The sequence below is a fragment of the Mytilus galloprovincialis genome, chromosome 3, assembly GCF_965363235.1.
Source record: "Mytilus galloprovincialis chromosome 3, xbMytGall1.hap1.1, whole genome shotgun sequence".
NCBI classification, from domain to species: domain Eukaryota; kingdom Metazoa; phylum Mollusca; class Bivalvia; order Mytilida; family Mytilidae; genus Mytilus; species Mytilus galloprovincialis.
In genome coordinates, this window is record NC_134840.1 from 42742166 (window position 1) to 42759666 (window position 17501).

General features: G+C 34.0%; 1 protein-coding gene across 1 annotated transcript; it reads left to right on the forward strand.

Annotated features, from left to right (window-relative positions):
- The first annotated feature begins 6790 nt into the window (after positions 1-6790).
- On the forward strand, positions 6791-8934 carry LOC143066427 (uncharacterized). The gene has a single exon (XM_076239358.1). The coding sequence runs from the start codon at positions 6942-6944 to the stop codon at positions 8439-8441; it is 1500 nt and encodes a 499-aa protein (XP_076095473.1). The 5' UTR covers positions 6791-6941; the 3' UTR covers positions 8442-8934.
- Positions 8935-17501: the final 8567 nt, after the last annotated feature.

The window sequence follows — 17501 nt, forward strand, 5'->3', positions numbered from 1 at the left end:
CTTTTGGTGAAAATGTATGTAAACAGTAAAAATGATCAACAAAAAGAAATCTACAAAATTTCAAAATGAGCAAATTCTTCAGTATACTCCTTATGAGAGTTATTACAATTGAATTGGCCACATATTAATGTTTTTGGTTAAAACTAAAGAAGAAAGATGAGACATGGTAAAAAGCAAAAATTATCAACAAAATTGATTTTCAACTTAATCAAAGGACCAAAATCTACCCAAGTCTACCTACTTGTTTCCAAATGCAGGAGGTCAGCTTACTTCTCTATTGTTGGCTCTGTTATATCTTTACTAATTACACTTATGATACTTCAGGTGTGTTTGTATATACAGTCTTATCCCATTGGATGATCTTTCCATAACTACTCTAAATGATGTTCAAAAGTCTTTAGATTCTTTCATGTCTTCTATGAAAACCCATACAACATCAATCTTTAAAGATCCCGATTTTGCAAAACGCCTGCCATACCTTCATGACAGTTGTTATCCCTACAGACAAAGCGCCAAACAAGATAGTTTTTGTATGTAACTTACATTACATTAACTGCTTGTTAAATGAATTAGATATAAACAATTTTCCAGGAAAAATCAACATATCCTTCAACAACACATACCTAGAAGGAAACCCTGGATACTAATAGATATGTTCTTTGTTCATTTGGAAATTCAACCAAAGACAAAGAACTGGCCTTTCATCACTGTATTGGATACTCAAACTACATATAGTCAATAGTGTCTTAATTTTTTACAAACAACGTTATATTGCTGGGCCTTCCAAGTGCTCCATGAATCCCCTTTTTATGTGCATAGAGATAACAACTTGACCAAAGAGAAAAAACAACCCAAGGCCACCAATGGGTCTTCAATACAGCGATAAAATCTGTCGTCTAGAGGCGGGTTTCCTGTCTTAGGGAGGGATTAATTGTATTCCGTGAAAATGTTTTCTCACTAAATTCTCAAAATTTGGTGACTGTTGAACTCATCAATCCCATCGAACTTGAGATAATGGATACACCATATATATATACAGTTGAGTATGCCCCATTTCTTGATCTACATCTAGAAATTGAATCAAAACTTAATGACAAAAGGAATGATTTCAACTCCTAATTGTAAACTTTCCTATTCTTGCAACATTACAGCAGCGCCTCCAAACGGAGTACATATCTCTCAGGTGAGAAAATATTTCAGGGCTTGTATTTCCTATCATGATTTCCTTGGTAGAGGTTTGCTGCTCAAAAGGAAGCTATTAAACCAAAAGTTACACAAGAGATGAAGTTCAAATCATCACTTCGGAAATTTTACGGACACCATTACGAGTTGGTTGACCGTTATGGAATATCCGTTTCACATACGATAGTGGATATGTTCCAATCGTCGTTACTACAATCCCGTCCCCCTGTTAACGAATACTACCTACCGAATAAGGCTTATTACGGGATTTGAACTAACAAGAGCAACAGTTACACGACGAGGTAACATGTGAAGCAGGATCTACTTACCCTTTAGGAGTACTTGAGACGTTTTTGGAGGGGTTCGTGTTGCTCAGTTTTCTATGTTATGTTTTATGTACTGTTTGTCTATTTTCTATTATAGCCATTGCGTTATCATTTTATATTTCGACTTATGAGTTTGAATGTCCCTTTGGTATATTTTTCTTCTCTTTTGCAGTCACTACTGAGTTCGTAAAGTAATATCTGTACTCTGCTTCTGTCTTTTACAAAATTTTCCTCTTGTTGTTGAGCTTTTGTTACAAATAAAAAGCCGCTGCAATTGTTTGCAAATGTCCCATGTCAGTAATCTGATGTTCAGTAGTTGTCACTTGATGATGTGGTTCGAACAGGGATGTACTACTGTTGTCTTTATTCATTCGTAAGTGTTCAATTTATAAGTAGATGCGTGTCTCCAATGATATTGTTTGATAAATAGACAGATAGAAACTGAAACAGCAAGAAGAACCACCAAGACAAGATCTACAATTAACTCAGAAAGACTCAGTGAAATTGTCAAGCGACGACACGTTGTAGGGTGGTCATTAAGAGATGATATAGCAATCATACCACATGCATTCGGTTTTACGGAGTTAGTTGAACGTGATGTAATATCCATTTCAAGGTATGACGACGGATGTGTTCCAATTGACATAATCAAAATCCCATCTTCTTTTCCTCGACTGTGGATCACCATGGCAAATTCAATAAGTCCAAAAAAAAAATATATATCAATTATCGGAGCGAGTGGAAAACATCTGATACTTTTGATGAATCTGTCCATACATGAACAACACTACGGGTGTTACATGTAAAGCAGACTTTGGTTACACTAGGTACTCATGCACTGGAAGCATGCACGAAACCATTGAGGCAGTTAGATTAATTTTAATTTCAGCAAGAGCTAATGAAGCGATTATTAATCATTAACACCAACTGCACGAAAGAAACAGCTTGTTTCATATATGTGTAAACTTAAAATTTCCATATGAATAATCCTGAATTGGTAACGTTAATTAGGTTGACAACTTGCAAGAAGATTAATAAATAAATAATATAACTGTTTTATTCAAGAATGAAATTAAATCGGCATTCAAATTTGAAGATAATTGGAAATGCATTTTGATAAACCAATGGAGAATTGTATAATCCAGTCTAGATACAAAGGCCATTTTTTCTAATTCAAATTATGTCAGCGTATATTTAATGTTATGCAATTATCTTAGGTCCGTGTAACACGTATCAATTCAAAGTTTTAAAAAGTTTTGAATTTTAGATTTTTGGAATTTTGATCAAAGTTTTAAAATATCAAAATTCCAAATTGTGTAAAAGTTTTAAAATTTTGATATTTTAACCAAATAATTAAAATATCGCAAATTTCTAAATATCGTTTTTAAATTTGATAGTTTAGAAATTTGATCAAACTTTCAAAATACTAAACTGAACGTGCAATTTTGATTATTTCACTTTTTGAAAGTTTGATTTTTTAAATGTTTGATTAAAATATCAAAAATAGAAAAGGGGCGAAATGAGGGGTACCTGTAAACTGCGAAACGAAACGAAACAAAATGAAAACATGCTGATTCATAAAAGTTAATGTATAAGATAAAACCACAGGCACGGACAGTTCTAAGCGGTGAAAAATAGGATGACAAAATAAATACTTCTCGAAAGAAGAAAAAGCATTTTAAAACAAGACACACGGCTCTGATAATGACCATTTTACTTGATGGTTTACCCAGCATCCGTATTTTAGGAGTAACAGTAAAAACTGACCAACTCGCAGTAGGTCAAATAGTATGGTAAGGTTGAGTATGTATATATATTTTCAACTGGACTTTGAGCAATTAAATAGTTCAATACAATCCCGCCGCATTTTTGCGCCTGTCCCAAGTCAGGAACCTCTAGCCTTTGTTAGTCTTGTATTATTTTTAGTTTCTTGTGTACCAATTGGAGTTTAGTATGGCGTTCATTTTCACTGAACTAGTATATATATTTGCTTAGGGGCCAGCTGAAGGACGCCTCCGGGTGCGGGAGTTTCTCGCAGCATTGAAGACCTGTTGGTGACCTTCTGCTGTTTTCTGTTCCATGCATTGTCGGGTTGTTGTCTCTTTGACACATTCCCCAATTCCATTCTCAATTTTATATGAGCAAAGTAAAAGAACACAGGTACGTCCAATCAGAATGGGGCGTGTGAAGAGAGTGCCATGCTGTCAGCTGCATGATGGATTTTTCCATTTTTGGCCATACACCAATGTTGCTCTCGAAAAAAAACAGTACATTTAAAACGCTGAATTTTAAGTTAAAGCATTCACCTACAGAACGCTGAAAACTGAATATTTGAAAGTGAAGTAAATATAAGAACCGAAACAATTAAAGAGATGTTTCGCCAAAGTTAAGGTAATCTGGTGTACAATGGTTGTCGTCTGTTGATGTAGCATACGTGCTTCTCGCTTCTCGTTTTGATATAGATAAGACCGTTGGTTTTCCCGTTTGTATGGTTTAACACTAGTAATTTTTGTGGCACTTTATAGCTTGCTGTTCGGTGTGAACCAAGACTCAGTGTTGAAGGCCTGACCTTAACCTATAATGGTTTACTTATATAAATTGTTACTTGGATGTCGAGTTGTCGAGTCCATTGGCACTCATACCACATCTTCCTATATCTATTAAACATATCAAAATCCATATATAATGGCTACTTTGCTCGAGCGAACTAAATCCTTAGTTTCTTTGAAATTTGTATGTAAAGAACCTATTTGAATTATCGATTTTTGGTTTCCAGTGACAAATATTTCATTAATGATAGCAATAAATACAACAGGGAGGTATTGTGCTTGTTATTCGTATGATGAAGAGACACTCTTTCAATTAGTTTAATTGAGGTCTGGAGCTGGCTGCTATAGCTTTATATATAGTATTCCTTGGTTGATTTATTATCATTGTCATTTTGATTAGTTTCTTTTGTTTCCTTTTTTGACAAAGTACTTGGATTTCTTTTAAAGTGCGTTTTACTGTGCGTATTGCTATGTGTTAGTTCATTCTACATTGGCTAGAGGTATAGGGGAGGGTTGTGATCTCACGAAACATGTTAACCCTGTCGCATTTGTGCACCTGCGCCTGTCCCAATTCAGGAGCCCCTGGCCTTTTTGATGCCGGTTTAAATAGGTTTGAATACTTTTTTAATAGATGCACAATCTTAAAATTTCAGTACTGTTATCCCATGTGATGAATATATGTTAAAAAAAATTCTTTTAATTTTTTATTTTGTAATTAAAAATGATTTGATATATTTCGTGCTATTTATTCCTAACTAAGAAGGATTATAATCAGAGCCGTGTTTACATGTTCCCCTCTTTTTCCCCTTTTCTATTTTTGATATTTTAATAAAAAATTGAAAAATCAAACTTTCAAAAAGTAAAATAATCAAAATTGCACGTTCAGTTTTGTACTTTTAAAGTTTGATCAAATTTCTAAACTATCAAATTTAAAAACGATATTTAGAATTTTAATATTTTAATTATTTGGTTAAAATTTCAAAATTTCAAAACTTTTACACAATTTGAGAATTTTGCTATTTTAAAATTTTGATCAAAATTCCAAAAATCTTAAAATCTTAAAATTTCAAAACTCTGAATTGATAAGTGTTACACGGACCATCTTACTTGTATCAATTCATACTGAGGATCGTAAAAATGAGGTATGTGCACAAAAGAAATAAAATAATAGCTTGCACGTTACTTTTGCCACAAAATTACCATTGTATTATTTTTCTTGCATATGTGGTTGCTTAGCTAGTTTTACATGAGGTCGATCTAAACAAAAACAACAATTGTTTGCAAATAGTAATAAACGCACGACTAAGCTCATTACATCACGTTTGTTGTGTTTTAGCTAACATTTACTTTCCCAGCTGAATAAGATGGTTAAATGAAATATTTGCGTGTATGCTGTTGAAGAATTGAACTGTGTAGTTCTTTTAATATTATATGAGAATCGAATTATCGACAGCATAATATCTAGGCATTACTTATATGATTACTTAACTAGTACTTAAAATATGGGTTGATTTAAAAGAAAAGATGTTTGTCTTTTTTTTCAAATTTAAGCGACGAACTGGGAGTTAATTCGTGTATTGGCTTTTAATTATTCAGCTTAAGTCCATTATGTAAGCTTTTAGTGAACTATATATCAACTAAGATTTGTCATAAGTGAATTCTGATAGAAGAAGAAGGTTGCTGAAAGTTGTCTTTTGACAGATTAATAATCTAAAATAAATAGGATAAGATGGGGTCTTCTGTTGGTACGGAAAAAATAAAACCAGAAGATGGCAAAAGCGATATATTAAACAAGACTGACAACGGAAATACCATGAATAAGAACAGTGAAACAAATAAATCTAGTGTTTCCCTTGGAAAATCTGTCGATGAAAATGATGAAAAACTTGAAAATAATAGTGAAATAGACAACCATGATAATAATGTTGCATCAAAGGAAAACACTGGAGGCCTAAATGATCAGCGTGATTTAATTCCACAAGAGCAACATACTAAAGTCGAAGATGACAAAAACAAGGGAAAGGAAGATGACAAAAGCAACAGAGAAAAAGATGACAAAAACAACGAAGATGAAGATGACAAAAACAACGAAGAGGAAGATGACAAAAATAACAGAGAGAAAGATAATAAAAACAACAGTGATGAAGATGAACGCAAGAACATATCAAGCTCAAATCTAAGTAAAGGTGAATTGCTCACTGATCCACCACCAGATCAGACAGACAATGGCGACAATAAAGAGATTACAGACACTATATCCAAGGAGGGGGAATCAACAGACTCGAATATACCAGAAAAATTGTCAAAAGAGGAACAAACAATAAAGAGTGCGTCGTTAGAAGACGACATTGTACCTACTGACAAAAAGAATTGTACTGAAGAAAAAAGTCCAACCAGTGATGATGTTACCACACACGAAGGAGAAGAGAGCGATAAAAATGAAAACGATGGAACAGCACAAACGACGGACACTTGTAAATCAAATATCCCAATTCATCAGGTTAATGACCCAATAGTGATGGATTTTGTTTCCAAAAAGATGATACGTAGTGAAAACAAATCTGACGTGATGGTTTGCTTTTTATGTAAAAAGGATTACGTAGAGCCTAGGTTGTTGCCATGCTATCATTCATTTTGTTCGTGGTGTTTGGGTCAGTATATAATGTCAAATTATAACAATGAACAAATAAAATGTCCTCTTTGTGACAAAGTTGTAGATGTTCCATTGGTAGGAGCTAAAGGTTTCAAAAAGAATACTTTCATTGAGAATCTTGAACAGAATGCTAAACCTACTTGTGATGCATGCAAAACCAACGATTCTGGTGTCGTTACCTGCAAGCAATGCGACCGGACTTTCTGCAAAGCATGTGAGGCCATTCATTCAATGTCTAAACTACTAAAAGACCATACAACCTATCCACTAGAAGACGTGAATCTCATGCAACAACGTACATGTAAGATACACCCGGAAAAGTCCCTTTTTCTGTTCTGTTTAAAATGTCAAATTGCAGTATGCGAAATATGCAACATGACAGCACATAAGTTGCATGACACTAGAGACTTTACTTCTCTAGCAAAAGAAATTAGATTAAACCTCAAACAAACATTGGAACACCCAGAACGCTCATCAAATATCAAGGAGGCAATGAGACAAATGGAAAATGAAACAAACAGACTGCATGTATTTGAAAACAAAGCTATTCTCATGATCAATGAACGTGCAGAATTGTTAAATGATTTTGTTAAGAAAATTGAAAACGAACTATGTTCAGAAGTTATGGCTTTTGTAAATAAATATAATGAACAACTAAAACAAGAGGCCACACAACTAACAAAGTTTAAAATATCTGTAGAGAGTAGATTTCATTTTGCACAGAAATTTCTGAAAGACGCTGATGAAATAGATATTAGTTGTCATGGCAAAGATCTGAATGCATGCCTGTCAGAATCCTTGCAAAAGAAAATGTCGCCCAAAAACATAACAGACATTGATTTTGTTTCTAACAAAGTTTGTATATCGGATATGGCACGACTTTTTGGAAAAGTGAATCCTACAATTCCCAAGTTATCTGTCGGTGGTAAACGATATGATGTAGCAAATTCTTTTGTCTGTTCAACAAAAAGGAGCCTTGTCACAGGGTTATTTCCTATGCCGGATGATACAGTTTGGGTGTGTGTGGGAAATGATAAGATTTTAGAGCACTTTAAACAGAATGGTGAAATCATATTATCGACGGAACTAGATTATCCAATGGATGATATTGTCGGAAAACAAGATGGAACGCTATTTATATCATGTAACTCACAAAGGAAGATAATTACTATCAACAGCCTAGGTAAGGGAAAGACATTTTTAAAAACTAAAAACTGTCCCAGAGGTCTGGCTCTGGACGAGGAAGGGAACTGTTTGGTAGGTTTTGTACAAAAAGAAACATTTTTCGACACCACTGACAACACGGACGGATATTTGTCGAGTGTTTCATCTGGTAGAGAACTACGGACTACGCTCAGAAGCAGAAATGTACAATATCCAGCAAGGATAGCAATCAACAAAGATCAGTCTGTTGTTATATCGGACTGGATACAGCTTGCTGTGTTCGTTTTCAAAGACAACGAAGAAGTGGGATGCTACGAAGGTAATCCGCAACTGTCAGATGATTTCATACCGCGAGGTGTATGCTGCACTTCGGATGGAGATATAATAGTTGTCGATATTGAAACAAACAGTTTGCACCTTTTGTCATATGATGCCGTCTTCAAGCGCGTTTTATCCGAAATAGAAATGATCCAAGAACCAAGGAGTATCGCTAGAGATGAAAAAGATAATTTATGGATTGGAACCCAGAATGGAAATATACATTTTGCAAATTTAATAGGACGTTGATTACGTATCCTTTGTTCATGCAATGCCAAGCTTCAGTTAAAATAAGAAAACTAAATCATATGATAAGAAATTATGTGTGAAATATAATGTAAACTCACAAAAATACTGAACTCAGAGGAAAATCAATTCGGAAAGTCCATAATCACATGGCAAAATCAAATAACAAAACGCATCAAAAACGAATGGACAAAAACTGTCATATTCCTGACTTGGTACAGGCATTTTCAAATGTAGAAAATGGTGGATTGAACCTGGTTTTATAGCTAGCTAAACCTCTCACTTGTATGACAGTCCAATCAAATTACATTATATTGTCACCGATGCGTGAACAAAACAAACAGACACAATAGTTAAAAATGTCAAAAATAGGGGTACAGCAGTCAACATTGTGTTATCATCTTAATAACTATAAAAACAACAAATGTAACGAAGAAGCACAAAAAGGCATACATCAAATTAACATCCTCATTTTGATTATATTATACGATTTTATTTGTCTATGTAAAATGCACCCATCAAGGAATAATAATATTACAATAGCGTATATATACAGCATATACTTGTTTGATTGGAAATCTTTTTACACGTTAATTTCACGCCGCAATAATCAGAAGAAATAATATATGCTTCAATTATTTTACATCTATCAGACAGAAACACGTATAAAAATTCACCAACAGTAGACTATAACAATAAACATTTATACATTTCGTTTTCAATCTCGATAGGTAAAATAACCAAAAGTACATAGAAAAAGTACAATAAAATCTAAATCTAAATTCTATGATATTGTATACTAGACAATAAAAAACACATTTACAAAAAAATACAAAAAAAAAAAACAACACATGATACCGTTTTAAGAAAATTCTCAAAAAGAAAAATTTAAGCATGATGATAGCTGAAGAACAGAACAATACTTTACCGTATGGCGATCGTACTTTAGAACTTGTTGTCATACCACAACGCCATGATGAACACTAGAAGACAAGGCCTTGTGCTAGGCTTGATCTTACACGATCTAAATACTGAAAAATTGAATGTAAGAAACATTTTTGATTTATACCTACAGATCAGTTACAGTGATTTGACCGCTAATAAATGATAAGTTTTTTTCGGTAAAAAAAAAGATGTAAAGATATATTCCTTAATGTGTGTTATTCATAAATAATTTTATCCTTTATAAGAATAGAGGTAAAATGATATTCTTATTACATTTCAGTATGTAGAAACATATTCAACACTTAGCTTCCGATATTTGTGTTAAATTTTTTATCTGTCTCGATGCAAAGAACTCAAAATATACTTCAGATTATTCGTCTTTCAATTCAAAATCACCTGACATGTATGAGTGTCATCAGTTAGTTTCCGTACTTAAAGGGTAAAATGCTTTTCAATTCTCAATTGTATTTAACATTATGGAATAGGCTCATGTAAAATTATGAATACACGAAAGTGATATTTGATAGATTTTAAAATAATGATCAGTTGTGTTTAAGGTTGACCAAAAGGATACTTATCAACTTCTTTTTGTTCTTCTAACATTAGAGGTTTGGGTCGAGGACCTAGGTTATTCCACTTTCTTTTAAACGAATACAAGAATTTAGAAATAGTTCTATAGAAACCACAATTATGATCAGTGGCGGATTCAGGGGCGTACGCTCCCTTTTATTAGAAAGTATATATATTTTTTTAGCAGAAAATCGTCCAAAAATATCTTCAGATTTATTGGATTCACCCCTCTATTTAGATGATTCCTGATCCACCCCTGATGAAGTCACATACCAACATCTCAACAAACACAAAGTTTAAATTAAATTAGTAGCGTTTTAACATATTTTACGGCTTTTATATTTTGGTTATTAGACTAAATAAATCATTTTATGATGTGATTCGGACTGTAAAATGTAGTTTTAATGCTCCAGTATTTACAGAAGACAAGACGTATATCTGTCTCGAAAAAGACGTAATGGAGTATGGTAATACGCACTCGTCTTTGACTTTTCAAACATTTGTGAAAAGCGGAGCATGTAATGTCACTCACGTTGTAATTCATCTGCATACCAAACACCATTGACACAATATTTAACAAGGAAACTATGCAAAGTTTAAGTCAATGAACCATTATGAGGAAAGGTCTTATAACCTCCATGTTAATGAGACGTGCCAAAGCTAACTCATCTACATAACTGATATCATTGACATACCACAAGTTGTTCCTGTGAAGCTGATCTAATCATAAACTTAAACTTGTAAAAGAGGGGCGAAAGATACCAGAGTGACATCCCAACTTATAAATTGAAAATAAACTGATAATACTATTGCCTTTTAAGGAAAAGACAAAACGACAAACAATAGTGCACTTCTTCACCATATGAACTTTATTTTTGAAAGCTTTCTTGTGAGCAGCAACCCTCTATCGGGGAAATACAAGCCAGGAAATATCGTATCAATTGAGAGATATGTACTCCGTATACAGAGGCTGCTGGATGTTGCTACATAGAAATGAGAAGTTCACAATTGGAAAGCTTAAGTCATCAAAAGTTATGTTTTTAACCGACCCTCTTTTATAGATGTAAACCATGATATGAGACAAACTTAATTGTATCTGTTGTGCCCATTATATCAAGTTCAATGGGATAGATGGGTTCAACATAGTCACCAATTATTAAGTGAGAGAACATCCTCTTTATAGCAGTTAGTAATGTTAAAGGATACTGCTTATTTCTTTTCTTCCTTCGTGAGAAGTTCCTGTATGAAGTTAGCCTCATAAAAATAAAGGAACAAGTCGGCAAGAAGAAGGTCAAAGTTGGAACCTTTAGGTATGCCGATAGTTTGTAGAATTGATTGAATGTTGGTGTTTTAGCGCCACTTTAAGGTGCCACTTCTGGGCTATTTCGTTGCGGCCAGTTCTGATTGGTGGGGGCAGCCGGAGTGCCCGGATAACAAAGTAAAAACATTTAAAAAAAAAACAGACTCCGGGGAAAATTCAAAACGGAGAGTCCCTAATCAAATGGCAAAATCAAAAGCTCAAACACATCAAACGAATGGATAACAACTGTCATATTCCTGAATTGGTACAGACATTTTCTATGTAGAAAATGGCGGATTCAACCTAGTTTTATAGCTGGCTAAACCTCTTACTTGTATGACAGTCGCATCAAATTCCATTATATTGACAACGTTGCGTGAACAACACTAACAGAAAAGAAAACCACCGACCTTCGATAGGAAAACTGACAATCCTAGTCAATTAAGATTTCAGTTACGTGCACCCGCGTACATCAAAACGTAACAAAAATGTTGTAAATCAAGAAATCAAGATGTCAGTTTCAGAATATTTTTTGTTGAATCAGAGTGGTTTTTATTTACATAGTGCGATTGATCCCTCTCTCAGACAAGAAATCCGCAAACCGGTCGCTGGATTTTCTGGCTGTAATGAAAAGCCTTTTATGCTCTTTTGTCGGGTTGTTGTTTCTTTGACACAATTTTAAGATACAAGTATCTACGTTGGCCATTCTTTTTTATGAAACAAACCAATACCAACTCTTTCAATAGGTCTTTTACAGTGTTGTCCATTCGTTTGATGTGTTTAATCATTTGATTTTGCCGTTTGATTAGGGATGTTTTGTTTTAAATTTTCCGCGGAGTTCAGTATTTTTGTGATTTTACTTTTTAGTTGGAAATAGGGAATACTTGAATAAAGTGTAGAAGAGTCATGTGTTTTAATACTATTTCAAGATGAATAAATTTTTGATTGTATGTAGTCTATAAGATCTTTGGAATATTTTAATGATTCAATCCATCAATTTCTACATAAGAAAATGCCTGTACCAAGTCAGATACTGTCATACTAGAGGTTTAACTGTTTAACTGACTATTGAAACTTGGTTTAATCCACCATTTTCTACATAAAGAATGCCTGTACCAAGTCAGGAAAATGACAGTTGTTATCCATTCGTTTGATGTGTTTGAGCTTTTGATTTTGCCATTTCATTAGGCACTTTCCGTTTTGAATTTTCCTCGGAGTTCGGTATTTCTTTAGTAGTGAAACTGCTAGTGAATTGGGCATCTGTTATGAAAATTTGAAATATTTGCAGCCTTATGTATTGGCTTCACATTTCGAAACGAGATGACTGTGTATGAAGATTATTGTTTTTGGCATTAGTTTGATGATCTGAATGTATCATGTTTGTGATATTTGTCATGTCTGAGGATGAGAGGACACCTGCCATTTTAGACAACACTTTTTTTTAAAACTGGGTGATGTCCGAGCGAGTCTTCTGCATGATCTTTGCAAATTCATACAATATTGCTACTTGGTAATTGATGTCCTCAGGGATTAAATGTCCACCAGCAAAGACATCGACCAAATGGTTATAAAAGTGGGGCGATAAGTACAAGAGGGTCATTCAAATTCATAGATCGAAAATAAACTGAATACGTCATGACTAAAAAAGAAATAGACAAATAGTACACAAAACACAACATAGAAAATTTAAGGCAAAGCAACCCGAACCCGATCAAAAACTGGGGTGATCTCATGTGCACCGGAGGGGTAAGAATATCGCGATCCACATGTTGCACCCGTCTTATTGCTCATGTTAGTTCAAACCTGGAAACAAGTCTAATGGAATTGTAGTTACGACATTAGGACCATTGTATCTGTCTTTAGTCAAGAACCTGATGCTCAGTGGTTGTCGTTTGTTGATGTGGTTCATTGGGTTTTCCTTTCTCGTTTTTTATATAGATTAAACCATTGTTTTCCCGTTTGAATGGTTTTACATTAGTCATGCTAGGACCCTTTATAGCTAGCTGTTCGGTGTGAGCCAATGCTCTGTGTTGAAGACCATACTTTGCCCTACTTCAGTAGAATTGTTTACTTTTATAAATTGTGGCTTGGATGGAGAGATAGGTCTCATACCACATCTTCTTATATCTATATCCGCAATCATCTGTAAAACGGATATTCCTTAAATGTCAACTTACTCGTTATAGCGTCCGTAAAATACACGAAGGGATGATTTCAACTTCACCATTTAGAACTTTTGATTTAATAGCATTCTCAGGAGCAGCAACCCTCTTTCAAGGAAATCATGACAGGAAATACAAGCTAGGGAATATTGTATCAATTTTGAGATGTAAACCTTGTATGCATGCGCTGTTTGATTGTTGGTACATGAAATGGAAAGTTAACAACTGGGAAGCTGAACTCATCTTTTTCGTCGTAAAGTGTTGTTTTCAACCAACCATCATTGTCAATTTGTAGATGTTAGTCAAGATATAATGCAGACATAACTGTATCAGTATTATCCTTCATGTAAGTTCGTTGCAATAGATGCATTCATCAGTCACCAAGTTTTTAAAATTTTCAGTGAGAAAACACCATCTATATAGCGAAAAGAAAGTTAAAAGATACTCTCTCTTCCTTCGAAATTCCTGTTTGAAGTCAGCCTCATAAGAACAAAAGAGCAAGTTGGCAAGAATAGAAGTGATCAGAAGTAGTTCCTAATGGAATGCCGATAGTTTGTTGAAATTATGTCCTCCAAACATAACAATATATAATGTTAATCAAGAAATCAAGCATCTTGATAATATCGGTTTCAGAGACTTTTTGGTTTGAATCAGATTCAGATGATTTTTTACAAAGTCTGATTTATCCCTCCCTTAGACAAGATACTTGTATCTATGTTGGCCATTCTCTTCTCTTGAAATGAAGCAACACCAACTCTTTCAATTTGTCTTTAAGTTTGGAATGGGGAAAAGTTTAAACGATTTGTGGTTAATATTCCAACCAAGAGGAAAGTCAAATAAACTGTTATCACAGAGATATGTCTCGCTTTTTTGTAATTTCCATAATGCAAATGTTGAAATTAAAATACCAACACTTTAACATTTAAGTTTTACTAAACAATCTCCATGGAAATGAGATATGCCAATACTAATACAACTGCATACCAATTATCATTGACCTACCACTTGTTGTTCCCCATAAACCGACCTAATCACAAACTTATACATGAAAACTAAGCTAAAATTTTAAAGTAAATAGAGCAAAACTGAGGGGCGGGTCAAAATCATATCCATGATAATGAGATGTGCCAATACTAATACAACTGCATACCAAATATCTTTAACCTACCACTAGTGGTTCACCATAAACTATACCTAATCACAAACTAATACATTGTTGACGCAGCTGACCCCTTAGACTGACCTAATCAAACTTATACACTGTTCATACTGCCACTGATGCTGCTGGAAACAGCTTGCCAACATCTTGGTTTTTATTAATTCTTCCAGTGGTCAGAAAAACTGATATTTGTTTAAATGATGTGTGGTTAATATTTCAACCAAAAGGAAAATTCAAATGTAAATCATTTTCTACATAAGAAAATGCCTGTACCAAGTCAGGAATATGACAGTTGTTATCCATTAATTTGATTTGTATTATCTCTTAATTTTGCCATTTGATTAAGGACTTTCAGTTTTGAATTTTCCTCTGAGTTCAGTATTTTTGTGATTTTAATATTTTTTTTTCACACAAGCTAGTTAAGTTAGATTGAGTGTCCATTTCTCAGCATCCCTTTTGGTCATGTTGCAAAATACTTCATACAATATTCAACAGAAACATTCAAAACTTGAAATTCTATCATTTAAGGTAGATAGGGTGTCTTCCTCCATCTTGGATTTTGAAATACTAGAAAACAAGGTCTAGATCTTTGATAAAATGTGCAAATTTTTATAGTAGTAGGTAATTCATGTGTAAGAATTGTCATCAAAATATAGAAAATGCCATGTTTGATCATATTTATGATTGTATTTTACAAAAAAAAGAATTGTTTTGTTTTATTCATTTTTTTCCAACTTTGTCAAATAAGGGGAGGCAACTCAAATGCAAGGGCAGATAATTCAGATAGTGTTACTTTTTCTATAGAATGTGTTAGGAATTTACCCATTTTTACATGTAGCAAGAAAACGAGTCCGGTGACCCCATTTTTTCTTTTTCTTATCTGAAAGCATAATATTGGGGCTATCTTGTCATATTTTATCTCAAAATTCTATGGTGTGGGTTGCGTTTTATGGCGGAAAATTGGGTTTTCCATGCATAATCTATACAAAATCTTGACAATTTTGCACAACCTGTAGTGTGAAAATAAGTCTGGTGACCCATTCTTTTTATTACTGTTTTTAAACAAGCAGGATATGAACTACATTTTGGCAAATTATTTAAAGATTCTATGGATTATAATTTAGACACCCCATCTACCTTAATTATAGAAAAAAAACTAGATATCATTGAGATGGGAGCCATCTCTGTGGGCCCCGCTGTGAATAATGTGCATTAAAATATCTTTACCATAGGACATAGGTTTGTCAACTGAAATCAAAGTTTTTGACCTTGACCTTTGACCTAGGAAGTTGTAAATAAATTATGACACACCCTTTGGTGTTGGTTTATAAACATGTCAAGTATAAACTTTGAAATGATAACCGTTCTCAAGATATAGAGCGGACACGATCTTTACCATAGGACATGGGGTTGTCAACTGAAACCAAAGTTTTTGACCTTGACCTTTGACCTAGGAAGTTGCACATAAATTATGACACACCCTTTGGTGTTGGTTTATATACATGTCAAGTATAAACTTTGAAATGATAACGGTTCTCAAGATATAGAGCGGACACGATCTTTACCATAGGACATTGGGTTGTCAACTGAAACCAAAGTTTTTGACATTGACCTTTGACCTAGGAAGTTGCACATAAATTATGACACACCCTTTGGTGTTGGTTTATATACATGTCAAGTATAAACTTTGAAATGATAACGGTTCTCAAGATATAGAGCGGACACAATCTTTACCATAGGACATGGGGTTGTCAACTGAAACCAAAGTTTTTGACCTTGAACTTTGCCCTAAGCAGTCGTTCATAAATTATGACACACCCTCTGGTGTTGGTTCATATACATGTCAAGTATAAACTTTGAAATCATAACGGTTCTCAAGATATAGAGCGGACACGATCTTCACCACAGGACACAGGGTTGTCAACTGAAACCAAAGTTTTTTGACCTTGACCTTTGACCTAGGAAGTTGTACATACATCATGACACGCCCTCTGGTGGTGGTTAATAAACATGTAAAAGTATAAAGTATTAAATCATAATGGTTCTCTAGATATGGAGCGGACACAAAGTGTTACGGACGGACGGACAGACTGATCACTATAGGGCGACCCGCCTTTGGCGGTGCCCTAATAAGTGTCGTTAAGTGTATTTTAAATTTTCAGTAAATATTCTTTTAAAATCAAGGGCAGATAATTATATTGAATTTGTTCATGAAGTTTAACCAAAAAATGTGTCCATAAACAGGCATAACTCTAGAATCGTTAAAGTGACACCATCAAAATTCAAACTTGATCTGTATTTTGTGGTATAAGCTATTTTGTTTAAGTTTCATAACATTTGGTTGAGGTAAACTGAAGTTAGAGAATGCAAACAATATATTGAGCAATTTTTATGTTTATAAAGGGGGATAACTCAAGAACTGTAAAAGTGACTCCACCCAATTTCAAACTTGATCTGTATTGTGTGGTAATGAGCATTGTGTTTAAGTTTCATATCATTTGGTTTATGCAAACTAAAGTAACAGAACAGAAACGAAACAAAAAAATCAGCAATTTTTCCATTTGTAAAGGAACATAACTCTAAAACGGTTAAAGTAACACCACCAAAGTTCAAAGTTGGTCTGTGTTTTGGGATAATAAGCTTTGTTAATAAGTGTCATAACATTTGGTTGAGGCAAACTAAAGTTACAGAATGAAAATCAACTTTGGGATGTACAGACATATGTAGGTACGTACATACGGACAATCCCTTCACTACCGCAGGGACATTAAAAGGTCAGTTTTTAAATACTGAAATTTTAAATTTCATTGACCCAGAAGTCTTAAACAAAAGTTTAAAAAAAATCTATTTTCAAACAATTAGACACCCCAGCTTCCTCAATGGAAGTGTATGCATAGATCTAAGCAGATGAAGTAGGTTTTTATCTA